Source organism: Ascidiella aspersa, chromosome 2 (genome assembly GCF_963924565.1).
Source record: "Ascidiella aspersa chromosome 2, kaAscAspe10.2, whole genome shotgun sequence".
Lineage (NCBI taxonomy): Eukaryota > Metazoa > Chordata > Ascidiacea > Phlebobranchia > Ascidiidae > Ascidiella > Ascidiella aspersa.
In genome coordinates this window covers 2,983,772-2,996,821 of record NC_139448.1, presented here as the reverse complement: position 1 = coordinate 2,996,821, position 13,050 = coordinate 2,983,772, and the positions used below count along the sequence as shown (strand labels likewise).

Here is a 13,050-nt window from a genome sequence, read left to right as displayed (position 1 = left end):
GCGGTTATCAAAACTAAACATTAAAACACCCAGCCATCTTTATATTAACTTGCAAACACTTAGTTTATAACTTAAGATTTACAAGCACCTTTAGATCTTCGTGTATATTCTCGGGATCTCGGTCCGCGTTAGATTTAAACATCTGTACCGGAACAGGAAGTCCTTTTGTCCTCTTTGGCTGCTCAACTTTGCAACAATCAAAGTCCTCTTCATCGCGTCTTTGATCTCGGATGAAAACCTCATCATCCCCGGGACTTAGGGGCTCAATTTCCTGCAGAGAAATCCTAGAACGGTTCATGTCTTCTTCCCTCCGCCTTTCGGAGTTAAAACTTGGCGGGCTGCTTTGCCTGGATGACCAAATTGAAGATGAATCTCCCAAACAGATGCCGCCTTTTCTTTTAAGCGTTTCCCCGGCGTACAAATCACTTTCCCTGCGTCTGAAATCGCCGTCAGAGTAACTCTGCACCATAAACGACCGAAATCCGGCGCCGCGCAGTGCGGATGACGTCACTGCCTTCTTCTCCGCGTCGCTCTCTCGCTCTTCTGTCGGATGAGCGGAAAGTCGACCGCTTGACATAGAAAGCGAAAACGCCCTTCGCGAGGTCAAGAGCTCGCGTACAAGGTCACCGCCCTCCGAACTGCTACTGACGTTATCGTCTACTGTGACGTCACTGTGTTGTGACGTGGCATCGGTGTCGCTGAGCAAGCTCAGGTTGTCCGGGTAAAGGTTACCTGAGTTCATTTCGCCTTTAAATGCGTTCATCAATGACAAGTTGATTTGCTGTTGGGAATTAGAAGCTTTATGTGTTTAAAAATACATGACTTCTGTGACATTAAGGTCTAGAAGTTGTTACAAAGTGTATAAAAGTACAAAGTGTATAAAATTCTTTTCAGAAGCAAATACTTTGGTATGCTGCAAAACGTAAAACAGGTAAATGATTAGCATGAAATCGATTTTGGATGTTCCAAAATACACGACTATCGCAGCAATAGAGTATAGAAGGTGTGAAAAATAGGTGGAATATCAAACGTTTTGCCTAAGAAAATGCTAGTATGTCCAAAAAAATAACGATTAACTATACATTCTACAGAGTACACATACTTTATATACTGAAGAACAGATTTGCGTTAAATTTTAATGTTTCAAACACTATATATGATTTTTTACGCGCATTTGAAAAGTAGGTCACAAATCTCTTTTGCGTATTCTACGCGTATTTGCAAGAATAAAATACAGTTATGGTATCAATCTGTGTGTTTATCAATTTTACAACCACTAATATTTGCGTGTTTACAAGTTCTGCCAAAAGGTTTAGAAAGTACTTTATTAATTCCATTTTATCGCTCTCCAGCGTGTTTAAGTATACATGTTAAGCTTATTGCTCATCGACCACCATTTAACCTCTATTTGTCACTACCCCAACACTTCGCCCTTACTTCCTAAAACAAACCTTTCAATACACGAACTTACGCGCTTAAGCAAACCCTGTAAACAACCACTGAACTATGCGATCCATTAGATGCTTGTGTCACTGTCGTGGTAAAAACCGGCGGCCCGTTTCGTTATTAGCACTTCGAACTTGGGCGCAGCTGCAAAATACAAAGCTTCCTTTTCAAAATTCTGGCACGCTGGTCACTAGTCTATTCACAGGGCTCAACAATTCGTTTTCGTCCGTGGACCACCATGTCTATTCTATGTGGTTCAGATAAATATTTAGACCTTAGAAGATAACAGATACCAATATGAGACATATCCTCAGAGTTATACATTTAAAATTTTAAAAGCGAGAGATAGATTGCTTTATATAAAACTAAAATATTAATTAGAGAGTTGACAAAAAATACCAAAACCTTGCACTTGCAAACACGTAGTTTGCCATTGACAAAAGTAAGCTGGGCCTATCTGATTTCCAATATTCTTGCACAGAGATGTTTCGCGTGGTGTGCTTTTATTTGTTCAGCTTTGCATAACTCAAGGCACTGCGGTCGAAAAAGCGTTACAATTTTGTCCCAGAAATGTCGTGGCGTCAAAGTGCGAGAAAGCGTGGATAAAAAGCAAGTACATATCTGTACGGACACATATAATATACATGGGTGTCCACAAAAAAGCACACTTGCGGAAAAATAAGGCTGAATGCTGATTAAAAACAATCTTTCCACAAAAAATGACAAATAACTACGAATAAAGGCATTTTATTTTCAAACTGTTCTCAAATTTATTTAATTTTAGTGACCTTTAAGGGATATTTAAAGAGCAACCTTTTTTCTTATAATAACATGCTAACTGTCTCGTAAATCTACTTGCTTTGATTAAGTTCCAAAATAGCCTAAACGTTCTTAACAACTATAATTTCAATACCATTGGAAAAATAGGTATGGTTGGTCTTTTAATTATCTTAAATAGGTATGGAAAACTTCCCCCTATGAAACCTCAAGCATTTATTCCGTCAACAAAAAGTAAGCGGCACTTTTTAATTGCGACACAAACTCCGCCACCAAAGCCTTACAATTGTGGTTGGAAACGAATAAATTTCGCGCTAAAAACGTATGGTAAAGTGAAACGGAGAGGAGAATAGCGTTTTTTATATTTAAACTTATTCCATACTGCGATGCAAAGTAATATATGCAAAGTCACAAAAAAACAATTTCTATCAGCTGTAGAAGATCAATTTGTTGTCTAAATATTGAGAGGGTACGGCAATACCGCGACCAACCAGATATGACTTAGTTGTAGTGTTCAAATACTCGACTACTAGAGTTGTAGTGGTTAGAGTTTCACTACAAGAAAAAAACTAGCGAACACTCCTAATCCCTATTTAAGCAAACACACTTGGGGTGCTCAAACAAAAGCGAAGAAAAATTTACGAAAATACAGAACTGCAGAACCCTTTGGGAAACTGATGACCTGGACTGGGTTTTGACTTGTTGTTACAGCAAATGCCTAGTGTTGGATTTCAAAATACCAAGTATACAACATTGGTAAAGACTAACAGTTTACCCTTTATATTAAACCAGTAGATAGAGATAAGATAGGCAAAGAAATGTTAACGAGCAAACAGAACTTGACGAGCAACTGATAACTTGGACTGAGATTCGAGTTGTTATTAAAAATGACTAGAGTTGGACTTCAATACTGAAAAATTTAGGAAACCTGCTTTATATATTAATCCAGCAGCATAAGATAAAACAAGCAAAGGAAGTTTAACGAACAAACAGAGCTGCAGACCCCGACGATCCAATGTGGACATCCCAGTTTAATCCAGGTTGAATATTCTCCAGCACTCGAATCTTACAACTCTCATGCCGGGGAGCGGAGCATCTTCGGAGGTTGCGGAACAAAGGACGAAAGAAGACCTCAGGCTCTCATCTCCTGAGCATCTGCAAAGTACTTGGCCATCAGAGGATTTTCGCCTCCGCCTGCGTCATCATCCCAACGCGATTGTTCCGGAAAATGGATGGAGATCGGTTGTTCCGGGATCACTCTCCTCTTGCCGGTCTCAATCGGTCGCGCCTCCATAGGCTGGAATCCCTGAATTCCTTGATCTTTCCTCTGCATCACTAGCTCATCATTCTCAACCATCCTCCTCAAATAATCCTCGTGGGCATCATTAACCGGTCTTCTTCCTCCAGCAGCTTGGTGGTGGTGTCCTCCTCTTCGATGCTGGCTCCTTCTTCCGTGGTGGTGATGTCTGTGGTGGTGCCTCCTGCTCCCGAACCTCCGTCTTCCGTGTCCTCCCTGGTGGTGATGATGCTGGTGGTTGCTATGATGCGGGTGGTGGTGCTTCCCGCGATGTCCCCCGCTCCTCCTGCGCTGCTGTTGATGTGGAAGCGTTTGGGAGAACCCTCTCACTCCAGGAGCCATCCCATTCTGAGACACAGACGGGTAATTAACCGACTCCTCATCTGATGTATTGAGAAGAGGAAACTCGTTGCTCTTTTGTGGTGGAAGTGTCCTCCTCCTGTCCACGTGGTGGTCCGGCTCGCTCTCATCATCGATCATGTTATCCTGCCTCACATCTTCTCCAAGAGCAGCTCTCAGCCACTCCGGCATCGACTTCCTCCGGGAGCTATGACGATGGAGGTCATCCGCCTCGAATCCCAAGTTGTTGAACGAGTTGGCTTGGATCTCTTGAGGGTATCCCATTGATCTGAGAAATTAGAACATGATTTAGCTAAGTTTTAACTAAAAAAACCTTCTGCTTAAGTTTAAAAATTGCCTAGGTCATTTGCGAGTATCTCATCGTTCTGAATGGTCTAAGAAGATTTTAAAGCTTTTAAAATAACTTTACTATTCGAAACGCTTAAAATGCCACCTACTTCTTTATGGACTTTGATATTCGTACTACACAATGTCATTAATACTCAAGTTACCACGAAAAACTGTAAGGTTTAAAGCTTTAACCGATTGTCTCAAATGCCTTGTCTAACAAAAACACAAAAAATCATTCCGACGACTATATTTAATATGGAATAATCGTTTTCTGAGGCATTTAACTAATATATCCTACAGTTCTTTTCTATTGGTTAAAGTAACAAACTTATAACTTGAACATTTTATTTTACATTGAATTGCGAAACCTTTATTTTCATCTCAATTTTATGTTCAGTAGAAAGAGAGTGGCCCAAATAATAGATAAAAGATTCATTATTTTATTAGCAAACGTTTCGGCAATTTCTTTTGCCATCATCAGTGCTGTAAGTGAGACTAAGATAAAAACGAGTCACTATATAGACGCTCGGACGTTTTAGAACGTTATATAAACAGAAAAAGGAAGTCGCAAAGTAACGGAGATAAGAACTGCAACGAAAAATTACATCCGTAAGGCGAAAGTAGGGCAAAGATAAGACAATGAGGTCAATGGGAAGCAACTTTTTTTTTTTTTTCATTTTAAAAGAATAAATCTTTTATCTATTATTTGGGCCACTCTCTTTCTACTGAAGATAATCAACAGATCCGTGTTTAGTGTTCCTAATTTTATGTTGATATAATCAAACCATTTTTCACCGGCCGTTAGCCGAAGAAGAGGCAAAGTTGATAAGATGATACCAAACATAAAAGCATATATAAATATATATATCTGACAACTTTGCCTACCAAAAAAATCAAAACTTAAAAAAAAAATCTTACCTGTTCTGTGGCATAGATCTTCCCCGAAACGAGCCCCCATGTCGGGTCCTGTGGGTCAGATGGGACAGGGGCTGTCTGTCCATGACGTGGTCGTAGTCACCCCTAGGTTGGTGATCCCCAAACCTGTACCCACTCCCTGTTCGTTGCATCTTGTTTGGCAAAGTTTTACCCCGAGGGGTTGAGGGACCTTCACTGTATGCTGAGTCCTTTTCTGAGTTGCTGGAAGTTAAAAGTGGAATGTTAGGGAAGGTTTGTGGTTGGAAATTAAATCAGTGGTTTTAATTAGGATTAAAAAAACAAAAAAAACACTTAATTTACTCCTAAGTTATTTGCCAAAATGACCTAAGTCCAAGTCAAGTCATTTGTCCAAAAGACTTAAGTCAAGTCAAATCTTTTGAAAACAGTAACTTAAGTGCACTTAAGTCAAAAAACCGGGCCAGTCCTTTATCTGACTTTTGGTTACAAATTCATGTGTTGAATTGTCAACTTGTCACATCAACAGCGCCGTCTAGCGGATCTATAAAATCACCTGTGTCGTCGTCTTTGGCTGTGGAATCTGTCGTTTACAAGTTTCCCATTCTCGTAAAGCTCGTCATTCAGGTCGGTTGGCACCGAATTTTGGCGTCTGAAGTCCATCCCTGGTTGCCTGAGGAGAAATACGTTGGTTAGAGATTGATTTGTGCACATATAGGATCGAATGTGTTTTTACGCAGGCCGTAACCAGGGGAAAACGAGGCCAAACTATATTTTTTGCTAACTTTAACTATGTTATAACAAACATTTTTCGCGCCTCGCGCTTTTTTTATTTTCTAGTATGTCATGCTTATTTAAAGGAAATATTTTCTGCTTAAAGGCGCCTTGTAAACCTTATTGTATGTTACTACCTTTTCTATGTTCATAAAAACTGAAACACGTAGTTTAACGGTTCCCTTTTTCATGTGTTCATTTTAAAGACGCCCCTTCTGTTCAAGTTAGATATTGTTTTCTTTGCAAAAAGTATTTTTGTCTGTAGTTTAATCCAGATACAAATCTGTTGAGATTAAGATATCAAGAAAGTTCAATTTAGCGCTTCGTGAAGTTACAAGTCGAAGTTTTAACACGTGATGCCTTTGCAAATATTGATAGGTGTGCCATTATCTTTATCGTGGCTGTACACATGTTTATGATTTGTTTGTTTTTAGGTTTTACTCTTCTAGCCTTCTTTTCTTGCACGAGATTTATAATTGGTAGATTGATTTTTCCAAACGGATATCACGTATATCAAAGGAAACGCGTTTGTTCAATTGCATTAAAATATTATTTACTAATGGCCAGCTTCAAATTAATTTTTAGGGGTCCTCACTTTATCTGATAATGCTGAGCAATTTATATAAATATATATATTTATATAAATCATACTTTATCCTTTTTAAAGGGGGGTAATTAAGTCTATGGCGTTCTTCCAAAGCAGTATTTCACAACCTTGTTTCGCTGCTGTTACGTAAACAGAACAACGCACCGGTATGACGTCATAACGTCAGTGCGTTGTTCATATAGGCGTGGTCTCAGAGCCGACGATTATAATTATCATTAAGAAACACTGTTCATAAAGGAGATAATATTAAAACAAACAACTATAAAAATATCTACTTCATCTGTTGTTCTGGCTCCAATTCTTCCAACATCTCGAGTCTGTAGTCGTCCACTCCTCCCTGTGAAGCCGGATAACCCGGAACAATCCCTCCCTCCGCGTCCTCTGGACTCTTTTCCTCATCTTCTTTTTCTTCTTCGTCTTCTGGCTTCTTCCCACGCAACTTCCACGTGATGTAGAAGTAGTAGACGAAAGTGGCGAAGCTGAAGAAACCGAATACCTGGGACAATAAAAATAAAAAGGTGTCAATGTTTAATTGTTTCTCTTTAGTTTACAGTTTGGAAACAAGTTATTTTGAAAAATAACTAAATTAAAGAAGCTTAATAATAAATTGCAAAGCCAGAAAGGTCGAGTAAATCGACATCATCTTGATTGAGACGTTTCGATAAACACTCGCATCATCTAAAGTCCATCTTCAGTTAATCATCTTCAGTTAATCTGGCAATAACTGAAGATGATACAAGTTTGTATCGAAACACCTTAATCGAGGTGGTGTCGATCTACTCGACCTTTTTGGCTTTGAGATTAATTCAAGCTACATTGCAGATCCGAGCATAATGTACTTAAGTCAACGTCTTTCCAAACCAAGTCAAATCCCAAACACTTAATTTCAACCCAAGTCATTTGATTTAAGTTAAGTCTCAGTCAAGTCATTTGTAAAACAAGTCAAGTTCCAATTCAATTTAAAAAAAACATAACAAGTCAAGTTCCAGTCAAATCACGAAGAGAGCAATAAAAAACTCAACATATAGCAAGCTAATTGTATACCTGGAACAATGAGGACAAACTGGCGTGAATACTTAGTGTTACTCTGTAGTTTCCAGCTTACAAACCAATCAATTTGAAATGACTTAAGTCCCAGTAAAGTCATTTGCAAAATAAGCTAAGTTTTCAAAAAATGACAGGTCAAGTCCAAGTCTAATCATTTTAAAGCAAGTCAAATCACAGGTAAAATAATAAAACGATACATTATTAAAATTAATAAACTCGTCTGATTCTTAGGAATAATTTAACTAATAAAATAACTACAAAATAACATGTAGGAATCTAATCATTTAAACTTAAGTTATTTCACAAATAACTGAACTGTGACTTAAGTCATTTCAAAAAGACTTTTTTGCAACACTACAAGCCTACAGTGCCCCTTGAATAAAACACTACGAAAATAATAGCACATCAACGTTATTCGTTGTACGAAGATATTTTTATGCTGTGCATATTTTGACGACTTTAGCGCGTTATTGCCCGAAGCTACTAAACATATTTTACAGACTTCACAGTAATACTGTGATTCACTGTTCGGTTAATACGAACGCCGAACGGTAATGCAGATTATGCGTAATATTCTACGTCTCACCTAGCGTAATCTAGCTGTTTAAGAGGGGAAGTTAATTATATAAATATAAACAACTCTTAAATTGTGTGAGAGTCAAACAAAATGCTTTCATACTTCTGTTAAATTGTTTTTAAAAGATATTGTATAGCAAATTTTTCACCCATTTTATGTCGTTTGATTATTATAATTAAACGATTGTAATTTACAACAGTTACTTTTTAAAAGGCTTTAGTTGTAATCTATGGTATTCTTAGTAGTTGTAGTCCTAAAAACCTTAGGTAACAGTTAATCTTGAGTAAAGGCCATCGTATCTAAACTGTTTCGACAAACAGCTCTGTTACGTAAACAGAACAACGCATCGGTATGACGTCACAATGTCAGTGCGTTGTTCAAATAGGCGCCGTTTCAGAGTCGAGCCGACAATTATAACTATTACCGAGTCAGTTTTACCGGTAACTAGTGGGGTATTACAACTTGTTGAGAGGCAAATTACAACTTTCCCGTATTGACACTCGACAATGGTGTTTACTTAGAATGCTGGGAAAACAAATTGAGTTGTGAGAAGTTGTTTTTGTTCCTGAGTGTCAAAACATCATAGGTTTAAATCTTGTTTTGCTTGTTTTTGTTTTGCATTGGTATTTGTAATATGCATATAAAAGATACGTTACCATTAAGAATGTGACCTGTTTTAGTCTGAAATATGAAATATGTAACTGTTGCAATTTTAAGTATTTTTTTTTTCTAACAGTGAGCGGTATATTAAAATTACCAAACAACCAAATTTTAAATTTCCCAACTTCAATAAATTGCAAGGAAAAAAATGTAATCTAGTTTGTCCATCATAATGCTTCTTTAAAAAACAGTTCTGAAATTTCTTCAGGATACGTGGTAATAAGCACATCTTTGTATAGTTTTTCGACAGTTTGTCGAGCTTCACTTACCGCAGCTGCATTAAGGGCTGCCTTTCCACCAGATCTATTCGCAGCAAGACAAGCTCCGATGAAAATAAGAAGTCCGAACACTGAGAAATAAACCAACTCCTGAAAATGTCAACAAATATACGTCAGTGATTCGTGCTTGTTTCAGAAATTTTAAAATGAATTTTAAATGCTACGAAACACAAAACTTAAGCATTAAAAAAAATAAACCATTTATATCGATTTCACATGTTACATAAGAAGAAGAATTTTATTATTCTATTTTTTAACTTTGGCCTGATGAAGGACAGTTGTATGAAGGTTTCAACTTTATAAATATTAATTTTTAATTTTCTCCCAAACATACAGCCTTAACATCGTTGTAAAGTTTAGAATTTAAGTTTAAAAATCTCATAGGATTGTAATCATGTCGTAAAAATTATTGGTGGGAAGGATAACATGCCAAAAATGCACAGCTTGCTATAGACATTTTACAGTTTTTACTATTTGTAGAAACAAATATAACAATTTTTGTTTTCGTGTCAAATTTTACTGATCTACGCATCAGAAATAGAGCCATGCCATTGCTGTAGTAACGCTGGAACAAATTCTACAGTGTTAAGAAGCATGACATAGCTTATCAAACTTTATTCACAACATGAAAAAGCTTTCTAACTCACCACCATGATCCAGGAAATTCCTAAAAGAAAAGAAAATTCGCAATTAGTCATCTTTTGTAATGCAACACAGAGAAACTAGTAAACGCTTGACGCAAGGTTTTGAATGAGTTTTGAAGTCAAATAGATCGAAACATTGTTTCAGTTTGAAACTATGAATTATAAGAATAACGTTCCACCCTTTATAAGTGTTTTTTGAATAGATTTCACTTACACCAACCGATGATGATAATACAAGTGCGTGACGTCTTTATTAAGATGATTTTGATTTACTTCACCTATTTGGTTTCGTATTCATTTTCAAGCTACAGTAGAGACCCGTGTACCTAATAGTGTTAATTTTTGTTTTGTAAAATCCTTTTCTACTTTTGGGAAATCAGAAGCTTTTATATCAAGATTTTATATATATTTTAAATCAAAAGCTATCAAATCTTTCTTGGACCAAGAGCTTTTCTAAAACCATCATGGTCCTTACCGCAAAAGTCCTTCCCTCTGTTCCCTGCCATCACAGTGAAGAGCAAGTATCCACTGATGAGCATCCCGAATACGAGGAAGATGCAGTAGAAGGTGTAGCTCCCTGTCTCCGCTGATGGCCACGATGTGAGGAGGAGACACACGAAAGATACAAGGAGAGTAAGCTGAAAAAAAGTTAAGGTTTAGTTCAAGGACTACTAGAATTAAGTGTTGAACTGAAAAGTTTGGTGACTTTTGCAGCGCATTCATCGCAATGCTAAAGATGTTTTGGAGTATGGCTTGGAGTTGTAGTTAGGCGTACAAACAATACTTACAGTTATTCACCCCTGAATATAGAAACTTTAAGAACCTCTTTCCTATACTCACTTGAAGGGGTACGAGCGCTAAAATGTTAAGAAACACTGCCTTATGCTATTGGTAAGTCCCGGTTTGGCCGGAGGTCGATGGTTCAAACCTCACCGCAGGCTAGTTGGTTTGTTTTCCACAGTTATTCACCCCTATTGATAAAAAAGTTTGAGAACCCTCTCCCTATACTCACAACTTGGAGGGTACAAGAGCTAAAAAAGTTAAGAAACACTGCCTTATGGTATTAGGAAGTCCCGGTTTGGCCGGAGGTCGATGGTTCAAACCTCACCGCAGGCTAGTTGGATATCAATACCCATTTAGTAAAAAGTTTCAGAACCCCTTTCCTATACTTACCACTTGAAAAATCCTTATAAAGCCCGGAATGGTTCTCGGGTAAGTTGTGTCGAACTCGAAAGGTCCCAGCTTCATTTTATCATTCTTCTTTATCTTCCCATCTCCTCCTGATCCAGCAACTGAGGACTCGGGCTTGGTGGACTTGTTTATCCCCATTTCCTCTTCTTCCCGGGCGATTTGAGCCGCCAAACGGGGTCCGTTTTCCATCCCGTGATTGTCCGGGTTCATTGACAATCCACCCATTCTGACGTCACTGTTGCGACTCTGTTCGTTGTTTTGATTTGAATTTTCGGGTCGTTTTTTGAAGCGTGTTTTTAAAACGCTCGTTTTAACGAAGGCAGCTGCTTGAACGCCAAGCTCTAGCCTTTTTTTTTTTACTCTTATATTTTAATCCTAAAATGAAAAAAGATATTTTATTTAAATTAGTATATTTCAAGACATAAACTTTTTAAAAGGTGCAACTGAAAAGTCGCGATCGAATAATAATTTTTGCATTAAATCATCATTCACGTCTCATTTGCTAAGTGTATGGAAATAATCAGAAAGGCACAGTGCCACCAATAGCAGTGAGAATGTGTTTTTATAAAATAATATTCGTGTTAAAACTCGAAAACAAACGCAGAACAACGTTGCAGTGTTGTAATGGCTTAAGTGCACTTAAGTCACTGTTTTTAAATGACTTGACTTGACTTAAGTCTTTCGGACAAATGACTTGATTTGACTTAAGTCTTTTGAACAAATGACTTGGGTTGAAATAAAGCATTTCTTTAAGTAGTTTTTTTTAAATTGAGCTATTTGTCATAATTTTTGCACAAAAACAAATTGCTTGCTATATGTTCCGTTTTCCTTATTTTTTAGTTCAGGTATTCTTTATTTTCATGCGAGTTTAAAAATTCTAATAGTTTAACGTTTTATTTTTATGACAAGGACATGACTTGAAGTTGACTTGCTCTAATTATGACTTGACTGGGACTTGACTTGCGCAACCGATGGCTTGACTGGGACTTGACTTGTTATTTATTCAAAAAGACTTGACTTGGACTTAAGTTATTTCACAAATAACTTGAATGGGACTTTCAAAATGAGTTGTTTACAACACTGCAACGTTGCAGTCGTCCCTAAGAAGAACGTATACATAAAAAAATGGTATTCGAGTGAATCCCTAGGCTGTGTCATCCAATATTAGGTATTGTACTCACCGATAAAAAAGTTACACCAGACGTTTTCTTTCAGTAAAAGGGGTAAAACTATATTTTTGACTTTGCCGTTTTTATTTGTCAACTCAATCTTGCGTAACTCTTTATTTAAATCTTGCGCAACTCTTTATACTTTTATTGAGTGCACAAAGATGCGAAATTCGTCAGCGATAGCATAATTTTTATTTTAAAGACAAAATTTTGAATACAAATCGACAAGAATCGCCTAATGGCGATATGATACCTTACCGACATACTCGTTTAATACAAACCGACACGTTTCTACATTTTCAGGCATTCAGTAAAAACTCCCGATCGCTAGTTAAATAAAAGATGCTAAAACGACATCTAGGTTATGACGCTAAATCGCGAAATAATAACTCTAAAATTTAGTCTTTGTAGCATAATGGCTGGAGGTTGTAGTAAGACGTAATAAGAATGTCAAAGCCCATACAGAAGTAGGTATAATTTTGGACGTTTCGAATAACTCTTTATTCATTTTCAACATCAAACAAAACGTTCAAGATGATACCTACTTCTGTATGGGTTTCAAAAATTTAGTCGTTTCATAAATGATAAACATATATTGGTTGTATTGCCGCTAGGCATTCTGTTGAAAAATACAACGTTCTGACTGTTCTAACCAGAATAGTTTAATAACTGACACAAATTATGAACAGAAATCTCATGATTGTTTTTGCTTCTAAATCGACATAAAATCTTTAGGACACATAATCGCGAAATGATAACTTATTATATTTTAATTTTTCTGACAAAACTACAATATTTATATGAGAGAAGCTAACGTTACATAAACGCAACAATAGCTAGGACACTGAAGATTTAATGATACGTAGTTAACACGCCTGTTCAGTAACATACAAATCAATACTAATCTCATCGTTTTATAGCTTTAATCTTTCTGCTGAAATTCACTAATTCTTATAGGTTATGTATGAAACACTTAATAGCGTGTCAAGAGTGTTCTGCCAC

At 37.0% G+C, this 13,050-nt stretch overlaps 1 protein-coding gene across 1 annotated transcript; it reads right to left on the bottom strand.

Annotated features, from left to right (window-relative positions):
• Nucleotides 1–3,165: 3,165 nt before the first annotated feature.
• On the bottom strand, nucleotides 3,166–11,226 carry LOC146163143 (uncharacterized). The gene is made up of 8 exons (XM_083382187.1): nucleotides 10,862–11,226; nucleotides 10,164–10,326; nucleotides 9,692–9,711; nucleotides 9,036–9,134; nucleotides 6,758–6,978; nucleotides 5,658–5,774; nucleotides 5,129–5,347; nucleotides 3,166–4,148 (listed from the first exon to the last, which is right to left on the bottom strand). The coding sequence occupies exons 1-8, from the start codon at nucleotides 11,102–11,104 to the stop codon at nucleotides 3,356–3,358; spliced, it is 1,875 nt and encodes a 624-aa protein (XP_083238313.1). The 5' UTR covers nucleotides 11,105–11,226; the 3' UTR covers nucleotides 3,166–3,355.
• Nucleotides 11,227–13,050: the final 1,824 nt, after the last annotated feature.